Consider the following 17653-nt stretch of genomic DNA (forward strand, 5'->3'; position numbering starts at 1 on the left):
CATTGATGGAATAGAAATCAGAGAATAGGAACACAGAGAAGCTGATGAAGGGAGAGATAAAAGGAACTCCAGGAATGAAAGAATATTAAGAGAACTGTGTGACCTATCCAAAAGGAACTATATCCGCATTATAGGGCTACCAGAATAGAGAGAAAAAGGGATAGAAAGTGTATTTAAGGAAATAATTGCTGAAAACTTCCCCAAACTACAGGAGGAAATAATCGATCAGACCACGGAAGTACACAGAACTCCCAACAGAAGGGACCCAAGGAGGACAAAACCAAGACACATAATAATTAAAATGGCAAAGATCATGGACAAGGACAGAGTTTTAAAGGCAGCTAGAGAGAGGAAAAAGGTCACCTACAAAGGAAAACCCATCAGGCTATCATCAGACTTCTAAACAGAAACCTTACAGGCCAGAAGAGAATGGCATGATATACTTAATGCAATGAAACAGAAGGGCCTTGAACCAAGGATACTGTATGCAGCACGATTATCATTTCAGTATGAAGGAGGGATTAAACAATTCCCAGATGAGCAAAAGTTGAGGGAATTTGCCTCCCACAAACCACCTCTACAGGGTATTTTAGAGGGACTGCTCTAGATGGGAGCACTCCTAAGGCTACACAGATGTCACCAGAGAAAACAAAATCACAGCAAAGAAAGCAGACAAACCAAATACTAACTAAAGGCAAAAAATAAAATCAACTACCCATAAAAGCAGTACAAGGATACACAAAGGAGCACAAAATGAAACACCCAACATATAAAGAATGCAGGAGAAGGAATAAGAAGGGAGAGAAGTAAAGAATCACCAGACAGTGTTTATAACAGTTAAATAAGTGAGTTAAGTTAGACAGTAAGATACTAAAGAAGCCAACATTGAACATTTGGTAACCACAAATCTAAAGCCTGCAATGGAAATAAGCACATATCGTTCAATAATCACCCTAAATGTAAATGGACTGAATGCACCAATCAAAAGACACAGAGTAACAGAATGGATAAAAAAGCAAGACCCATCAATATGCTGCTTACAAGAGCCTCACCTCAAACCCAAAGACATGCACAGATTAAAAGTCAAGGTATGGAAAAAGACATTTCATGCAAACAACAGGGAGAAAAAAGCAGGTATTGCAGTACTAGTATCAAACAAAATAGACTTCAAAACAAAAGAAAGTCACAAGAGATAAAGAAGGACATTACATAATAATAAAGGGTTCAGTTTAACAAGAGGATATAACCATTATAAATACATATGCACCCAACACAGGAGCACCAGCATATGTGAAACAAACACTAACAGAACTAAAGGAGGAAACTGAATGCAATGCTGAAGTTCTAGGAGACTTCAGCACGCCACTAACTTCAAAGGACAGAACCACCAGACAGAAAATAAGAAAGGACATGGAGGTACTGAAAAACACACTAGAACAGATGGACCTAATAGACATCTATAGAACTCTACATCCAAAAGAAACAGGATACACATTCTTCTCAAGTGCACATGGAACATTCTCCAGAATAGATCACATACTAGGCCACAAAAAGAGCCTCAGTAAATTCCAAAAGATTGAAATTCTACCAACCAACTTTTCAGACCACAGAGGTATAAAACTAGAACTAAATTGTACAAAGAAAGCAAAAAGGCCCACTAACACATGGAGCCTTAACAACATGCTCCTAAATAATCAATGGATCAATGACCAAATTAAAATAGAGATCAAGCAATATATGGAAACAAATGACAACAATAACACAAAGCCCCAACTTCTGTGGGACTCAGCGAAAGCAGTCTTAAGAGGAAAGTATATAGCAATCCAGGCATACTTAAAGGAAGAACAATCGCAAATAAAGAGTCTAACATCACAATTATCGAAATTGGAAAAAGAAGAACAAATGAGGCCTAATGTCAGCAGAAGGAGGGACATAATAGAGATCAGAGAAGAAATAAATAAAATTGAGAAGAATAAAACAATAGCAAAAATCAATGAAACCAAGAGCTGGTTCTTCGAGAAAATAAACAAAATAGATAAGCCTCTAGCCAGACTTATTAAGAGAAAAAGAGAGTCAACACACATCAACAGAATTAGAAACGAGAAAGGAAAAATCACGACGGACCCCACAGAAATACAAAGAATTATTAGAGAATACTATGATAACCTATATGCTAACAAGCTGGAAACCTAGAAGAATTGGACAACTTCCTAGAAAAATACAAACTTCCAAGACTGACCAAGGAAGAAACACAAAATCTAAACAAACCAATAACGAGCAACGAAATTGAAGTAGTAATCAAAAAACTACCCAAGAACAAAACCCCCGGGCCCGATGGATTTATCTCGAAATTTTATCAGACATACAGAGAAGACATAATACCCATTCTCCTTAAAGTTTTCCAAAAAATAGAAGAGGAGGGAATACTCCCAAACTCATTCTATGAAGCCAACATCACCCTAATACCAAAACCAGTCAAAGACCCCACCAAAAAAGAAAATTACAGACCAATATCCCTGATGAACATAGATGCAAAAATACTCAACAAAATATTAGCAAACCGAATTCAAAAATACATCAAGAGGATCATACACCATGACCAAATGGGATTCATCCCAGGGATGCAAGGATGGTACAACATTCGAAAATCCATCAACATCATCCACCACATCAACAAAAAGAAAGACAAAAACCACATGATCATCTCCATAGATGCTGAAAAAGCATTCGACAAAATTCAACATCCATTCTTGATAAAAACTCTCAACAAAATGGGTATAGAGGCCAGGTACCTCAACATAATAACGGCCATATATGATAATCCCACAGCTAACATCATACTGAACAGCGAGAAGCTGAAAGCTTTTCCTCTGAGATCGGAAACAAGACAGGGATGCCCACTCTCCCCACTGTTATTTAACATAGTACTGGAGGTCCTAGCCATGGCAATTAGACAAAACAAAGAAATACAAGGAACCCAGATTGGTAAAGAAATTAAACTGCCACTATTTGCAGATGACATGATATTGTACATAAAAAACCCAAAAGACTCCACTCCAAAACTACTAGAACTGATATTGGAATACAGCAAAGTTGCCGGATACAAAATTAACACACAGAAATCTGTGGCTTTCCTATACACTAACAATGAACCAATAGAAAGAGAAATCAAGAAAACAATTCCATTCACAATTGCACCAAAAGAATTAAATACCTAGGAATAAACCTAACCAAGGAAGTGAAAGACATATACCCTGAAAACTGTAAGACACTCTTAAGAGAAATTAAAGAGGACACTAACAAATGGAAACTCATCCCATGCTCCTGGCTAGGAAGATTTAACATCATCAAAATGGCCATCCTGCCCAAAGCAATATACAGATTCAATCCACTCCGTATCAAATTAGCAACAGCATTCTTCAACGAACTGGAACAAATAGTTCAAAAATTCATAATGGAAACACCAAAGACCCCAAATAGCCAAAGCAATCCTGAGAAGGAAGAATAAAGTGGTGGGGGGGGGGATCTTGTTCCCCAACTTCAAGCTCTACTACAAAGTGACAGTAATCAAGACAATTTGGTACTGGCACAAGAACAGACCACAGACCAGTGGAACAGAATAGAGACTCCAGACATTAACCCAAACATATATGGTCAATTAATGTACGATAAAGTAGCCATGGACATACAATGGGGAAATGACAGTCTCTTCAACAGATGGTCCTGGCAAAATTAGACAGCGACATGTAAGAGAATGAAACTGGATCACTGTCTAACCCCATACACAAAATTAAATTCGAAATGGATCAAAGACCTGAATGTAAGTCATGAAACCATAAAACTCTAAGGAAAAAATATAGGCAAAAATCTCTTGGACATAAACATGAGCGACTTCTTCATGAACATATCTCCCCAGGCAAGAGAAACAAAAGCAAAAATGAACAAGTGGGACTACATCAAGCTGAAAACCTTCTGTACAGCAAAGGATCCCATCAATAGAACAAAAACATACCCTACAGTATGGAAGAATATATTCATAAATGACAGATCCGATAAAGGCTTGACATCCAAAATATATAAAGCTCACACACCTCAACAAACAAAAAGTAAATAATCCAATTAAAAAATGGGCAGAGGAGCTAATCAGACAGTTCTCCAAAGAAGAAATTCAGATGGGCAGCAGACACATGAAAAGATGCTCCACACTGCTAGTTATCAGGGAAATGCAAATTAAAACCACAATGAGATATCACCTCCCACCAGTAAGGATGGCTACCATCCAAAAGACAAACAAAAACATATGTTGGCAAGGTTGTGGAGAAAGGGGAACCCTCCTACACTGCTGGTGGGAATGTAAATTAGTTCAACTATTGTGGAAAGCAGTATGGAGGTTCCTCAAAATGCTCAAAATAGAAATACCATTTGACCCAGGAATTCCACTTCTAGGAATTTACCCCAAGAATGCAGCATTCCAGTTTGAAAAAGACAGATGCACCCCTATGTTTATCACTGCACTATTTACAATAGCCAAGATATGGAAGCAACTTAAATGTCCATCAGTAGATGAATGGATAAAGAAGATGTGGTACATATACACAATGGAATATTACTCAGCCGTAAGAAAAAAACAAATGCAACCATTTGCAGTAACATGGATGGAGCTAGAAGGTATTATGCTCAGTGAAATAAGCCAGGCGGAGAAAGACAAGTACCAAATGACTTCACTCATATGTGGAGTATAAGAACAAAGAAAAACTGAAGGAACAAAACAGCAGCAGAATCACAGAACCCAAGAATGGACTAACAGTTGCCAAAGGGAAAGGGACTGGGGCAGATGGGAGGGAAGGGAGGGATAAGGGCAGGGAAAAAGAAAGGGGGTATTACGATTAGCATGTATAATGTGGGGTGGGTGCATGGGGAGGGCTGTGCAACACAGAGAAGACATGTAGTGATTCTACAGCATCTTACTACACTGATGGACAGTGACTGTAATGGGGTTTGTGGAGGGGACTTGCTGAAGGGGAGAGTCCAGTAAACATAATGTTCTTCATGTAATTGTAAATTAATGATAACAAAATTTAAAAAAAAAAAGATTCCACAGGATATGTCATGGTTTCACCAAAGGTGGTAGCCACGACAGAGTTCAGCTCCATAAAATTCAGGGCTTATCACAGATGGCACAGGGTCTGCCCCCTAACATTAGAGGTGATCATACATAGCCTCTTGGCAAAAATCTAGAAAGTTAATAAATCACATCATAAGAGTTTAATATTTGCTCTTATCCTTTCTGGGGAAGCAGCAAAAATAATGATTATGTATAGTACTAAACATGTGACAGATTAATATTTCTTATGCAACTGGTCTCTGGAATAATTGTACCAGTTATAACTGGGTCAATCTGTCCAAGACCCATTTTTCCCACCACAGATTTGGTGTGAGAATTGAGTATGATAGTATAACTGCCTAGCACAAAGCAGTTTCAAACATGTCAATTCCCTTTTCCTTTGCCATTTATAAATGCTGTTCATATACTCAATTTTCAATTATTTACTATTCATAGAGCAAGGATATCTTATTAAAGAAGGAAATACTGTTCACCACATTAGTTTTAAAAGCAAATAATTACTAGCTCATTCAAAAAGATTGTGTTCAGAAAAATTAAGTTCTATGACTTTATATGAAAACCATGTACTCATAAAAAAAAGGAACATAAGATACAGTATTATCAACCTTGCATGCATTTTTCTATTCACTCAACAAATAGTACTAACCACCTATCATGTGCCAGTCATTTGTAACTAACGGCTTTTTCTCTGTAATTTAAATTCTTATTAGATACTTTCTGCAGAATACAAAAGAAAATCTAACCTGGATTCTGGCTATAAAAAGGTCCCCCATTCATCTGATTCTGAAGGCTTGTTTGTGAAGTTATGGAAGGCGGACGTCTATAGGGCAACGAGCCCCCTATTGTTGGGGGAGTATGGCGAGAGGCAGGTCTATTCATGCTGTAGAACTGAACAGGATGACCTGAAAATGGATAGAACATAAATTTATCATTAAAACAAAATCACCTCAGACAATGAAATACTTTTAGTACAATGTTCAGTTTTAATAAGATCACTGAAAATAACTTTTAGCTAACTTAATTGCTATCTGACAAACATAAAGCAAGGTGACAATTATTGCTCAGATAACATTACATCAAAGTGCAAAAGTAGGAAAAGATAAATAAAATTGTGATTAAGTTTGGAAAAGCTACCTCTAAACAGATTACCAATTAGTATCATGATTTTATTAAATTAATAATTTGATATGGTTTCAAAATCATCACAATTAATTAAAATTTATGGCACACTTTCTCCCCCCACCAAAATACAGTCACTAAACACTGAAAACTAAACTCAACAAGTTAAAAATCACATTTGGGAAAGCAAAAGAAAAACTGTGTGATACAGTCTTACTCCAAAACAATAATAATAGTAGCAGTAGTAGTGAACTTGACACAAAGCAACAGGCTTAAAGGAAAACAAAATATTTCATCAAAAGGTCAAGTGATATTGATTCCAAATCAAACATGTCTTTATTCAATCAAAAATAACTATCTCAAAAGTTAGATTATTTTGTCTTAAAATTAGAGTTTAAGAAATTTAAAATTATACAAAAAGCAAATCAAAATATATCTCATTTTAAATATCATTCTTGAACTTGTACATAATTTATCAGCAATTTCACTGTATTTTACTGAGGGTACTTCAAAGCTAATGCCAACTGAAGACACTCTTTCTTAATCCCATTTCCCAAAGCAATCCAATTTCTAAATATTATCTTGACTCCACTCCCACTTCAAATCCTCAGCTGAGGACCTACCGTCACAGACAGACCGAGCACCAGAGCACCTACAAGAGATCACTCCAGTGGGCAGGAAATAGAAGGAGGCAAGAAAGGGAGAGAGAAGAGAAGAGGAGGAGGGAGGACAAGGAGACGAGGAATGAGGTGGCAGAGGAAAAGGGGCAGTGGAGGAAGGGAGGGGGGAGGAACAATGGAAAAAAACACCTGACAAATTTTTTCATCTTATCCATGATTGTAAAATGGTCTTATATAACTATAACTGGTCTTGAGGAACTCCATAAATGTATCAAACTTGGATTCAAATGAAGAATATAATAAAGGCACTCAAGATCTGCCATACCATTGAATCTTCTTATATATAATAGTACCAAAACCTAAAAATCAATTGTTATATAAAAATCTTGAGTATTCAAGCTTAAACATAATCTACTGTTAAGTGTCTGTAACCATGATAAAAAAAAACAATGTAAAAACATAAGCTAATATGAAATAAGCCAGGCAGAGAAAGACAAATACGAAATTATTTCACTCATTTGTGGAGTATAAAAACAAAGCAAAACAGAAGGAACAAAACAGCAGCAGACTCACAGACACCAAGAAGGGACTAGTGGTTACGGAAGGGGAGGGGATGAGGGGGGTGGGTGTGGAGGGAGAAGGGGATTAAGGGGCACTGTAGTTCACAATCACAATACAGGTAGGTCACAGGCACAGAGAATACAATTAATGACTCTGTAACATCTTACTATGTTGATAGACAGTGACCGTACCGGAGGGGGTGATGACTTAATAATATGGGGGCACACTGAACCACTGTGTTGTATATGTGAAACCACCATAAGACTGTATATCAATGATACTTTAATAAAAGTAAATAAATAAAATAAATAAATGTTAAAAGATAATCTAATAAACTTATTTAAAAGGTGTATTTTGTCATTTGAATCACCAGAAACAAATATATTTTTGGCATTTTAGTAATTAATCTGTAACAAACTAATACAAACCTAGGATCTTCAAGTTAAAAATATCTGAAAGTTAACACCATTATGAATTTTATATAGTTGGATCCAGTCTAAAATATCATGTTATATGTTAAGTTCACAGTGATGCTGCATAGAGTTTGTAAATATGACACCAAAAAGCACAATCCATAAAAGAAAAAAATCGCTCAACTAGACTTAATCAAAATGAAGAACTTCTGCTCTTTGAAAGTACACCATTAAGAGAATGAAAAGATAAGTCACAAAATGAAGAAAATATTTGCAACTCACATAACTGGCAAAGGACTTGTATTCATAATATAAAAGAACCCAATGATAAGAATACAACCCTATTTAAAGATGTAAGGGAGAGCAAAACATTTCAACAGACATTTCACCAGTGAAGATACACAGAGGGCAAAGAAATGCATGAAAAGATGTCCTACGTCATTAGTCATCAGGGAAATGCAAATCAAAACCGAGGAGAAACACATGGGAAATGGCTAAAGTTAAAAAAAAAAAAAAAAAAACCTGACCTGACAAAAGAAAGTGCTAACAACTATTCAGAGCAACTGCTGGTGGGGCTACAAAACTTTACAGCCACTTTTGAAAACAATTTGACAGAATCTCATGATAAAGTCAAAGATTCATTTACCACACAAACCAGCAACGCAACGCATTCCCTAGGTATTTACCCAAATGAAATGAAAACCTACACTGACATTATAGTCTGTGTGTGAATGTTAATGGCAATTTTATTCATAGTCAATCACCCAAAATGGAAATAATCCAAACATCCCTCAACTGGGGAAGAGATAAACAAACTGTGGCACACTCATACAATAGGACACTACTCAGTAATAAAAAGGAACAAAATGATGAAACATGCAACAACGCGGATAAATCTCAAATGCACTGTGCCAAAAAGCCAGACCCAAAAGGCTACATGTCAAATGCTTCTTTTACATGATATCCTTACCAAAGCAAAACTTTAGAGAGACAGAAAAGAGATGAAGCGGTTGCCGGGGGCTAGAAGTGAAAGGGAAGGACTGTCTACAAACAGGGGACACGGAGGAAATCTGGGGATGACAGGACTGTTGTACATCTTGATTGTAGTTGTAGTTACATCACCGTACATATTTATCAAAACTCACAGAAATACACACTAAAAAGGGTGAATTTTACTGTACATAATTATACTTTAATAAAAAGAAAAGAAAAAGGTACTTGGTGATTCAAAGACACTGTATAAAAGAGATTATATTGATAAAAATTGTTAAGGCATTTACCTTGCTGTTTGTAAAAAAAAAAAAACCTTTAATTATCTACTCATACAACAAATGTTTATTCAGCACAGGCTATGAATCAACACCTACTATTAAATAATAAGTTACCAAGATGTTGATTCTCAGGTGAGAGTGAATAATCCTTTCTGGGCCTACAACCAATTTCAAGATGAATTCTTTACTGATGCAGGAGCATAGATTCTTATATTTATCTAGCCAGTCTGGCTTAACAGAGTTATATATGGATCAAAGAACAGACCATTACTCACTGTAGAAAGCTTCTCTTAAAGGAGTGGTATCACAGTATCTATCTCATACAACACCATCCAAAATTCATTTTAGCTAAAATTGTCTTATAAAACATTTAAACATCTGGATACAGCAGCAGACCTGAATACAAGTTCTATGAAATATATGGCAAATTAAGATGATGTATGTCCGAACACATACATTTTTATCTTAGATAAGAACTTGTTTACTAACCTACTACTAATCACTATTAACTTTTCAAATATATTTTATAGCAATTGAACCTTTTTCTTCTTCCCCACCAAAACAGATTTGAGGTTGCCATCTTAAAACACTAAAACACCAATCTTAAATTACACTTAGACCTGAAATTATCTTATAGTCATTTTTTGTTGAAATATAGTTTATATATAATATTAAATGGGTTTCAGATGAAGAGTGATTCAACAATTAAACACATTACTAAATGCTCACCATAATAAGTGTAGTTACCATCTGTCACTATACAGATATTACAGTATTATTCTATATAAGCTATATTCCCTATGCTATACTTCCCAACCCTGTGACTATTTTATAATTTGCAGTTTGTACCTTTTTATCCCTATTTCACCTGTCCCCCATATTCTTCCCATGGCAACCAACCGTCCATTCTGTGTGTATATGAGTCTATTTGTTTTGTCTGTCCTGTTTTTCACATTCCACATATAAGTGAAACCATATGGTATTCAACATCCTCTGACTTATTTCACTTAGCATTATGCCTTCTGGGTCCATCCATGTTATTACAAAAGGTAAAATTTATTTCCTTTTTATGGCTGAATAATATTCCATTGTACATATGTACCATATCTTCTTTATTCATTCATCTATCAATGGACATTTAGGTTGCTTCCATATCTTGGCTATTAAAATAATGCAGTGATAAACATAGGGGTGCAAACATCTTTTTAAATTAATGACTTTGTTTTCCTCAGGTAAATACCCAGAAGTGGAATTGCTGGATTATATGATATTTCTATTTTTAGTTTTTTGAGAAGCCTCCATACTGCTTTCCATAGTGGATACACCAATTTGCAATCCTGCCAATTATGAGAGAGCTCCCTTTTCTCCACATTCTCACCAAGATTTGTTATTTCTTGTCTTGTTGATACTAGCCATTCTGATCGATATAAGGTGATATCTCACTGTGGTTTTGATTTACATTTCCCTGATTAAAGCTGTTGAGCATCTTTTCATGTGTCTGTTGGCCATCTGTATTTCTTCTTTGGAAAAATGTTTATTCAGATCCTATGCCCATTTTTTAATTGGGTTAACTGTATTTTTGGTGCTGAGTTGTAGAGTTCTCTATGTGTTTTGGATCCTTTCTGGGCCTACAACCAATTTACTGATGCAGGAGCATAGATTCTTATATTTATCTAGCCAGTCTGGCTTAACAGAGTTGTATGTGGATCAAAGAACAGACCATTACTCACTGCAGAAATCTTCTCTTAAAGGAGTGGTATCACAGTATCTATTCCATACAACACCATCCAAAATTCATTTTAGCTAAAATTGTCTTATAAAACATTTAAACATCTGGATACAGCAGCAGACCTGAATACAAGTTCATTGGAAGTATGATTTGAAAATTTCTTCTCCCATAGAGTAGGTATGTATGATTTGAAAATTTCTTCTCCTGTAGAGTAGGCTGCTTTTCTGTTTTGTTAATAGTTTCCTTTGCTATGCAGCAAAGCTTTCTAGTTTGATAGAACCCCATTTGTTCATTTTTATTTTTATTTCCCTTGCCTGGAGAAACATATCCAGAAAAAAATTACTAATGCTAATATTCAAGAGTTTAGTGCCTATGTTTTCTTCTTAGAGTTTTATGGTTTCAGGTCTTATATTTCAGTCTTCAATCCATTTCAAGTTTATTTTTGTGGATGATGGAAGACTGTGATTGAGTTTCATTCTTTTGCATGTAGCTGTCCAGGTTCCTCAGCACCATTTATTGAAGAGACTATCTCTTCCCCATTATATATTCTTGCCTCCTTTGTCATATAATTTACCATATAAGCATGGGTTTATTTATGGGCTCTCTATTCTGTTCTGCTGATCTCCATATCACCTCTTGTGCCATTACTATATAGTTTTGATAACTGTACTTTGCAGTATAGTTAATGAGGGAGTATGATAACCCAGCTTTGTTTTTCTTTCTAAACCTGAAATACTTAAAAAGTCCATTGTCTATGTTTTCTAATACAGCTATACGAAGCAAGAGATTCTGTTATTTTAGACTTATACTTTCAAACTGTCACATGAAATATTTTATATAAAATACACCTTAATAAAACTCGTAGAAAAGAACATAGGCAAAAATCTCCTGATATAAACATGAGCAACTTCTTCATGAACATATTTCCCCAGGCAAGGGAAACAAAAGCAAAAATGAACACGTGGGACTATATCAAGATGAAAAGCTTCTGTACAGCAAAGGACACCACCGAATAGAACAAAAAGGCATCCTACAATATGGGAGAATATATTCATAAACAACAGATCTGATAAAGGGTTGACATCCAAAATATATAAAGAGCTCACACACCTCAACAAACAATAAGCAAATAATCTAATTAAAAAATGGGCAGAGGAGCTGAATAGACAGTTCTCCAAAGGAGAAATTCAGATGGCCAGCAGACACATGAAAAGATGTTCCACATCACTAGTCATCAGAGAAATGCAAATTAAAACCACAATGAGATATCACCTCACACCAGTAAGGATGGCCACCATCCAAAAGACAAAGAACAACAAATGTTAGTGAGGTTGTGGAGAAAGGGGAGCCCTCCTACACTGCTAGTAGGAACGTAAATTAGTTCAACGATTGTGGAAAGCAGTATGGAGGTTCCTCAAAAAGCTCAAAATAGAAATACCATTTGACCCAGGAATTCCACTCCTAGGAATTTACCCTAAGAATGCAGTAGCCCAGTTTGAAAAAGACATATGAACCCCTATGTTTATCGCAGCACTATTTACAATAGCCAAGAAATGGAAGCAACCTAAGTGTCCATCAGTAGATGAATGGATAAAGAAGATGTGGTACATACACACAATGGAATATTATTCAGTCATAAGAAGAAAACAAATCCTACCATTTACAACAACATGGATGGAGCTAGAGGGTATTATAATCAGTGAAATAAGCCAGGCAGAGAAAGACAAGTACCAAATGATTTCACTCATCTGTGGAGTATAAGAACAAAGAAAAAACTGAAGGAACAAAATAGCAGCAGAATCACAGAACCCAAGAATGGACTAACAGTTGCCAAAGGGAAAAGTACTGGGGAGGATGGGTAGGAAGGGAGGGATATGTGGGGGTGCAGAAAGGGGGCATTATGATTAGCATAATGTAGGGGGGTGGTGCCCAGGGAGGGCTGTACAACACAGAGAAGACAAGTAGTGATTCTACAGCATCTTACTACACTGATGGACAGTGACTGTAATGGGGTATGTGGGGGGGACCTGGTGATGGGGGGAGTCTAGTAAACATAATTTTCCTCATGTAACTGTAGAATAATGATACCAAATAAGAAAAAAAAAGACATTAACAAAAAACTAAAAAAAAAACAATAATACACCTTAGAATTGCCAGAGACTTTTCTTTTTGTTAATGACTTAACCTCTAACAAACAATATTTCTAATGATAATTTCTCCAAACTATACAGAAGATGGCTGCATACTAAATTCACAAAACTCTTGTAGATTAAATTCAAGCAATTAAAAACATATATGTATTTGTGCTACTCCATTGAAAAATGTACAAGAAACTTTGCCTTGATTTTCTCAGGGAATTCTACTCTTTGGTCACATACCATTTTTAGTTAGTACATTTATTTTCACTTTTTTTTTTAATACAAAGTACAAACAAAAATCATAAAGCAGATTTCCAGGTAAGAGAAGAGCCAGATGACTGGATTTGCCTGCCAAGGAATAAGGGAATACTCACCTGTAGGGGGATTGGAAGAAACAACAGGGGGAGTTGGAGAAGTGAAGCCATCAGCAAGGGTCTGGGCACCCCCAGCAGCAGCATCTGGGGCAGTGGAGGAAGGGACAGTAGCAGGAACAAGAGGGGCGGGGGCAGATGCAGAAGTAGCAGGAAGGGGAGGAGTACCAGCAGAGCCAGCAGGGGCTGAGGGGAAGAGGAGTAAGAGGCAGCATTAATGAGGCAGTCCCATCAGGCAGGATTAGAAAAGGCATTAGAGAACTTATCTTTAGATACTCAATGCTTAACACTAACCAAAGAATAGAAGATAGGGTTAAAAAAGAATGGGGTTATGTTAATGAATTATTAGGTTTGCAGCAAATAAGTCAAGGTGCTCAGGGTAACAGATTTTTAAATTCATTAAAAAACAATCATTCCTTTTTACCTGAAAGCCACCACTCTGGAAGAAAAGTGCTCCCTATATATTGTAATTTTTGGCATAACATTCTGTAAATAGTATATAAAACTAAACACAATATACTAGGAAACAACAGTATTCCATTTTGAATCACACAGATCAGAAAATAAACATATACTCCAGACATAAAGTTCTATCAGGTAAAAAAAGAACTTAAAAAAACACAAATCTCTTTTTCATGATTTTTAAAAGGTATTATCTATGTTATTATAAGTAAATTAAATATGTAATATTCTGTTTTTATGTCATGATTTTAAAACTAAATTTTAACTATGATGTCTTCAGATTAAAGCACACTTTTCCATTTCAAAGAAAAGGGAGTAGCAATTCAGAGACAATTAAGTTACAAGAGTCCACTAAATGTAACCATCCAAACTACATTTAAGTATGTCCAATCCTGTGTTACCAATACGATACGATCGCACTGAGTCCCCACTGTGTCCAGAGGCATGCACTGTCATAACACTCATGGGAATGAAACATATATTTCATACTAAGGTGGTACTTGAAATTCTTTATGACAACTGAGCCACAGCACCAAAGACATAAAGCCAAGGAACAGAGAAGTGTGTGAGCATAAACTCATAAACCACTTGGTTAAAAACAACAAATGCATAAAGATTTCCCAACATTTATGGAGTCCTAAAGGTAAAAAAAAATCCTGATTATGAAGAAAGCCCACTGCAATTAAACCAGAAACTGAATTCAAATTCAGAAAGGGCAGGCGGCGATGAAGCGGCACACGTGTTTACCTGGAAAGACACTGGGAGGAGAGGGAGTGGGGACCGCGATGGGCACGCCCACGCTGCCGCTGCCGCTGTTCTCCCGACTGCTGCTCCGGCTGCTCGGGTGGCTTCCTCCGCTACTCCCACTGCTGCTAAAGAAGTAAAAGCCACCAAAACATGAGTATTTATGTATAGTAAGAGATCACCAGCATTTCCCAAAATTTTATGAAATGAATATAGCTCCAATAAAGATAATTCAAAGGCCCTCCATTTCAAATATGAATTTCTTTGTAAAAGGAAGAAGCTCAGTTCAAAAAACTTATTTTGACCATCTTTTAATAACCACGTATTAGAGAGACTGAGAAAGAGGGGGTAATTCTCCATAAATACATGATAAATGGTGGGGCTCAAAACCAAAGGTAACATTGCTTGCTTTTATTCCAGTTTAATGCCTGTCTGAAGAAACTTCTTCTATAATAAAAAGATCGTTTTCCAAAAGAGATTTGTTACTAGTTTTACTTGTAATGACATCTTGATATACTATCCCATATTAGTGTGTTTTATTGTATATAGTTTTTCATCTGTAAAGTTCCACCAAAAAACAACTTGAAATTTCCCACAACTGGGCCATAACTTTTTCAGTTCAACTATAACTATTAATTTTGAAAAGAAGTTTGCACTTTAAAATGTCTGGGTTGTTTTTTTATTTTTTCCCCAGCTTCCTGACTGCTCAACTGTTCAAAGTTGCATAGAGCGTAAGGTTCTATGTTTGGGAGAGTAGAGTGAGGAAAAGAACTTAGTGCTTGGAAAATGAGGCAGATATAACTTATCTGAACAATTATGGTATTATGACCATCACATTTTGCACTGAGGTGGAGAAAGTACCTGTAAGTTCGATTTCTTTGATTCACAGAAGCTGTCCTCACAGGGCTCTGCTGCGAGGGAGCCATATTACGGGTTGGGCTAGGTACGTAATCGTTTGGTACCACTGGAGGACGCACTGGCTCCAGTGTGCGATAGGGGGAGTGTCGCCTACAAAAAGAAGAGCGTATGTATTGTGGGATTAGCAAGTTTTGGCACAATAATTCAGAGTTGCCAGCAGTGAAATACCATTTGTATTCAGAGATAGGAAAATGTGTCTTAAATAATCCAGCTACAAATTTCAGTCTTTCCTTAAGTATCACTTCTTCACCATTAGGGTTTTGATGAGTATTGCCTTTAGTCTCCAACCTCATTTCCCTGTGCTAAATGCAATTTTGTTCATTCACTCTCAGAGAGCATGAAGATTTTCCCACCAGAGAAGCCAATTTTCCCCAGACTCTTCTTTCCTTGGAGGAGTTCAAGTTACTTTAGTACCATGTCAGTCTCCTAACTGCACCGCATGAATGCACTACTTATCTTCCTCACTCATCTCTCCCTAACCAAAGATATTCAGTGATAGGTAAATGAATCTAGAACTTGGCTCCACAACGCCACACTGACTGACCCAACCGTAACAATAATTTAGCTTTCTATATAAATTATATCCACACACAGAAATGCACAATTTAATCTCATCTCCTTCCATTCTCATCTTCCTTCCTCCTTTCTTTCACCTTAATCTCTCGACCTTTACCCTTCCTCAGAGTTCAACATTAAAAGAGAAAAAAAAAAAACTCCACTATTTCTACTTTACTTTGAACTGTAAAGTACAAAACAGACTATATCTTACTAACCTATTCCCCTTTTTCTCAAAATTTCCTTTTATGGAAGAAAATGAGAAGCGTAACAAAGCAAATATGGCTAGGTCGGAAATAGGATGCACACTGGAACACTGGTGATTATTAGCTCTCATCCCTAAGTTTCTCAATTCTTTATGACAATGATAAATACTCAACTGACATGATACTGCCATTATGGCCTTTAAAAGAATAAAAATTGGGATCTCAAGATGTGAAAATTTAAAAGCTTTCTATTCCTGAAATGATACTGCTCATGTGATTTACAAATTTTTCAGTAACTCACTCTCCCAAAAGCTCGTAAGAATCCTTTAAGTACTGCTCTCCTGGGCTACTCAACTTATGGTACAATGACTGGCTGAGAACACTTGGCAATGACCCCATCCATTCTAACTGCGCTCAAAATCTCCTTGCATAAATACATACATACATTAATGATTAAAAGTAGATAAGGGTCACTAGATGAGATATTGGATCAAAGGAAGAAAAAAGAGTGTCAGGCCCTGGATTTAAAATACTAAAAAGTTTAAGTACCTCCGGAAGTATGATGTAAATATACAAAACCATAAAATAGGAAACTTATTAATTCCCAAACATCTGGTTTCCACACAATTTTCCCCAGATAATAAAAATGTTCTGTTTCATCCAAGAAAAAAACCTTTCACTGAGTGAGAAGTACAGTGAAGGTTATGATAAAAAAAAAAAAAGATAAACAAGGGACAGAGGAACAAAATACGGAAGCTAGGCAAAGACAATGGAAAAACAGGCTGTGACCATCCACCAGCTGTGGTGCTCAGCGATGCTGGTCTTCAGGGTCCTGCAGAAACCTTACTAATACACAAAGAAAACAAATGCTGGTATACGAATAAACCTTCAAAATTTGAGAGCAATGGAAAAATCTTATTTTACTAAAGACTACAGTGGATTATCTTGCTAACAATCTTGATTTAAAACCCTGTAACAAAATCCATTAGGTATTATACCTGACAGACATGTATATATTCCATAGGAAAATAAAACAAGTATTTCTTTATCTGACTCTCTGTTCTTAACACTATACAATTATACCCATTTACAGTCTACCCTGAAGTTTAAAACTTATTTGATCAACTAGATTTTTCTTCTCTAATCTAAGCAGGTTTTCTTGGGGGGGAGGGGAGGAGGAGGGGGTCCATCCCAAATAAAATCATCCTATTCCTGGCTGGAATTCATTTTTATTTTCTTTCCCACTGTCCTAACTGTAATTCCTCTTCCAACATTACCCTTTCTTTATATCCCAATTCATCCTTCTCCTGTCCTGATTCACAGTGCTTGATTATGTTCTGTTTTTATTTATTTGTTTGTTTTTTTGGTGAGGGGGCCAGAAACAATATTGTCAATTAAAAGCTTTAAAGCATATAGCATAA

The 17653-nt window shown here is 36.2% G+C and overlaps 1 protein-coding gene across 30 annotated transcripts in view; it reads right to left on the minus strand.

The window, feature by feature from the left end:
- Positions 1 to 17653, minus strand: part of ABI2 (abl interactor 2) — a 92203-nt gene that overhangs the window by 20160 nt on the left and 54390 nt on the right. For 6 of the 30 annotated variants that reach the window (XM_017671117.3, XM_017671118.3, XM_017671114.3 and 3 more), the window contains 4 exons: positions 15415 to 15561; positions 14557 to 14681; positions 13351 to 13533; positions 5869 to 6027 (listed from right to left, as the gene is read on the minus strand). In XM_017671117.3, the coding sequence (XP_017526606.1) occupies positions 5869 to 6027; positions 13351 to 13533; positions 14557 to 14681; positions 15415 to 15561 (614 nt within the window). The remainder of the gene's footprint in view (positions 1 to 5868; positions 6028 to 13350; positions 13534 to 14556; positions 14682 to 15414; positions 15562 to 17653) is intronic. The other 24 variants (XM_037009234.2, XM_037009235.2, XM_017671121.3 and 21 more) reach the window with 5 other exon arrangements.

The sequence above is a fragment of the Manis javanica genome, chromosome 12, assembly GCF_040802235.1.
Source record: "Manis javanica isolate MJ-LG chromosome 12, MJ_LKY, whole genome shotgun sequence".
Classification (NCBI taxonomy): domain Eukaryota; kingdom Metazoa; phylum Chordata; class Mammalia; order Pholidota; family Manidae; genus Manis; species Manis javanica.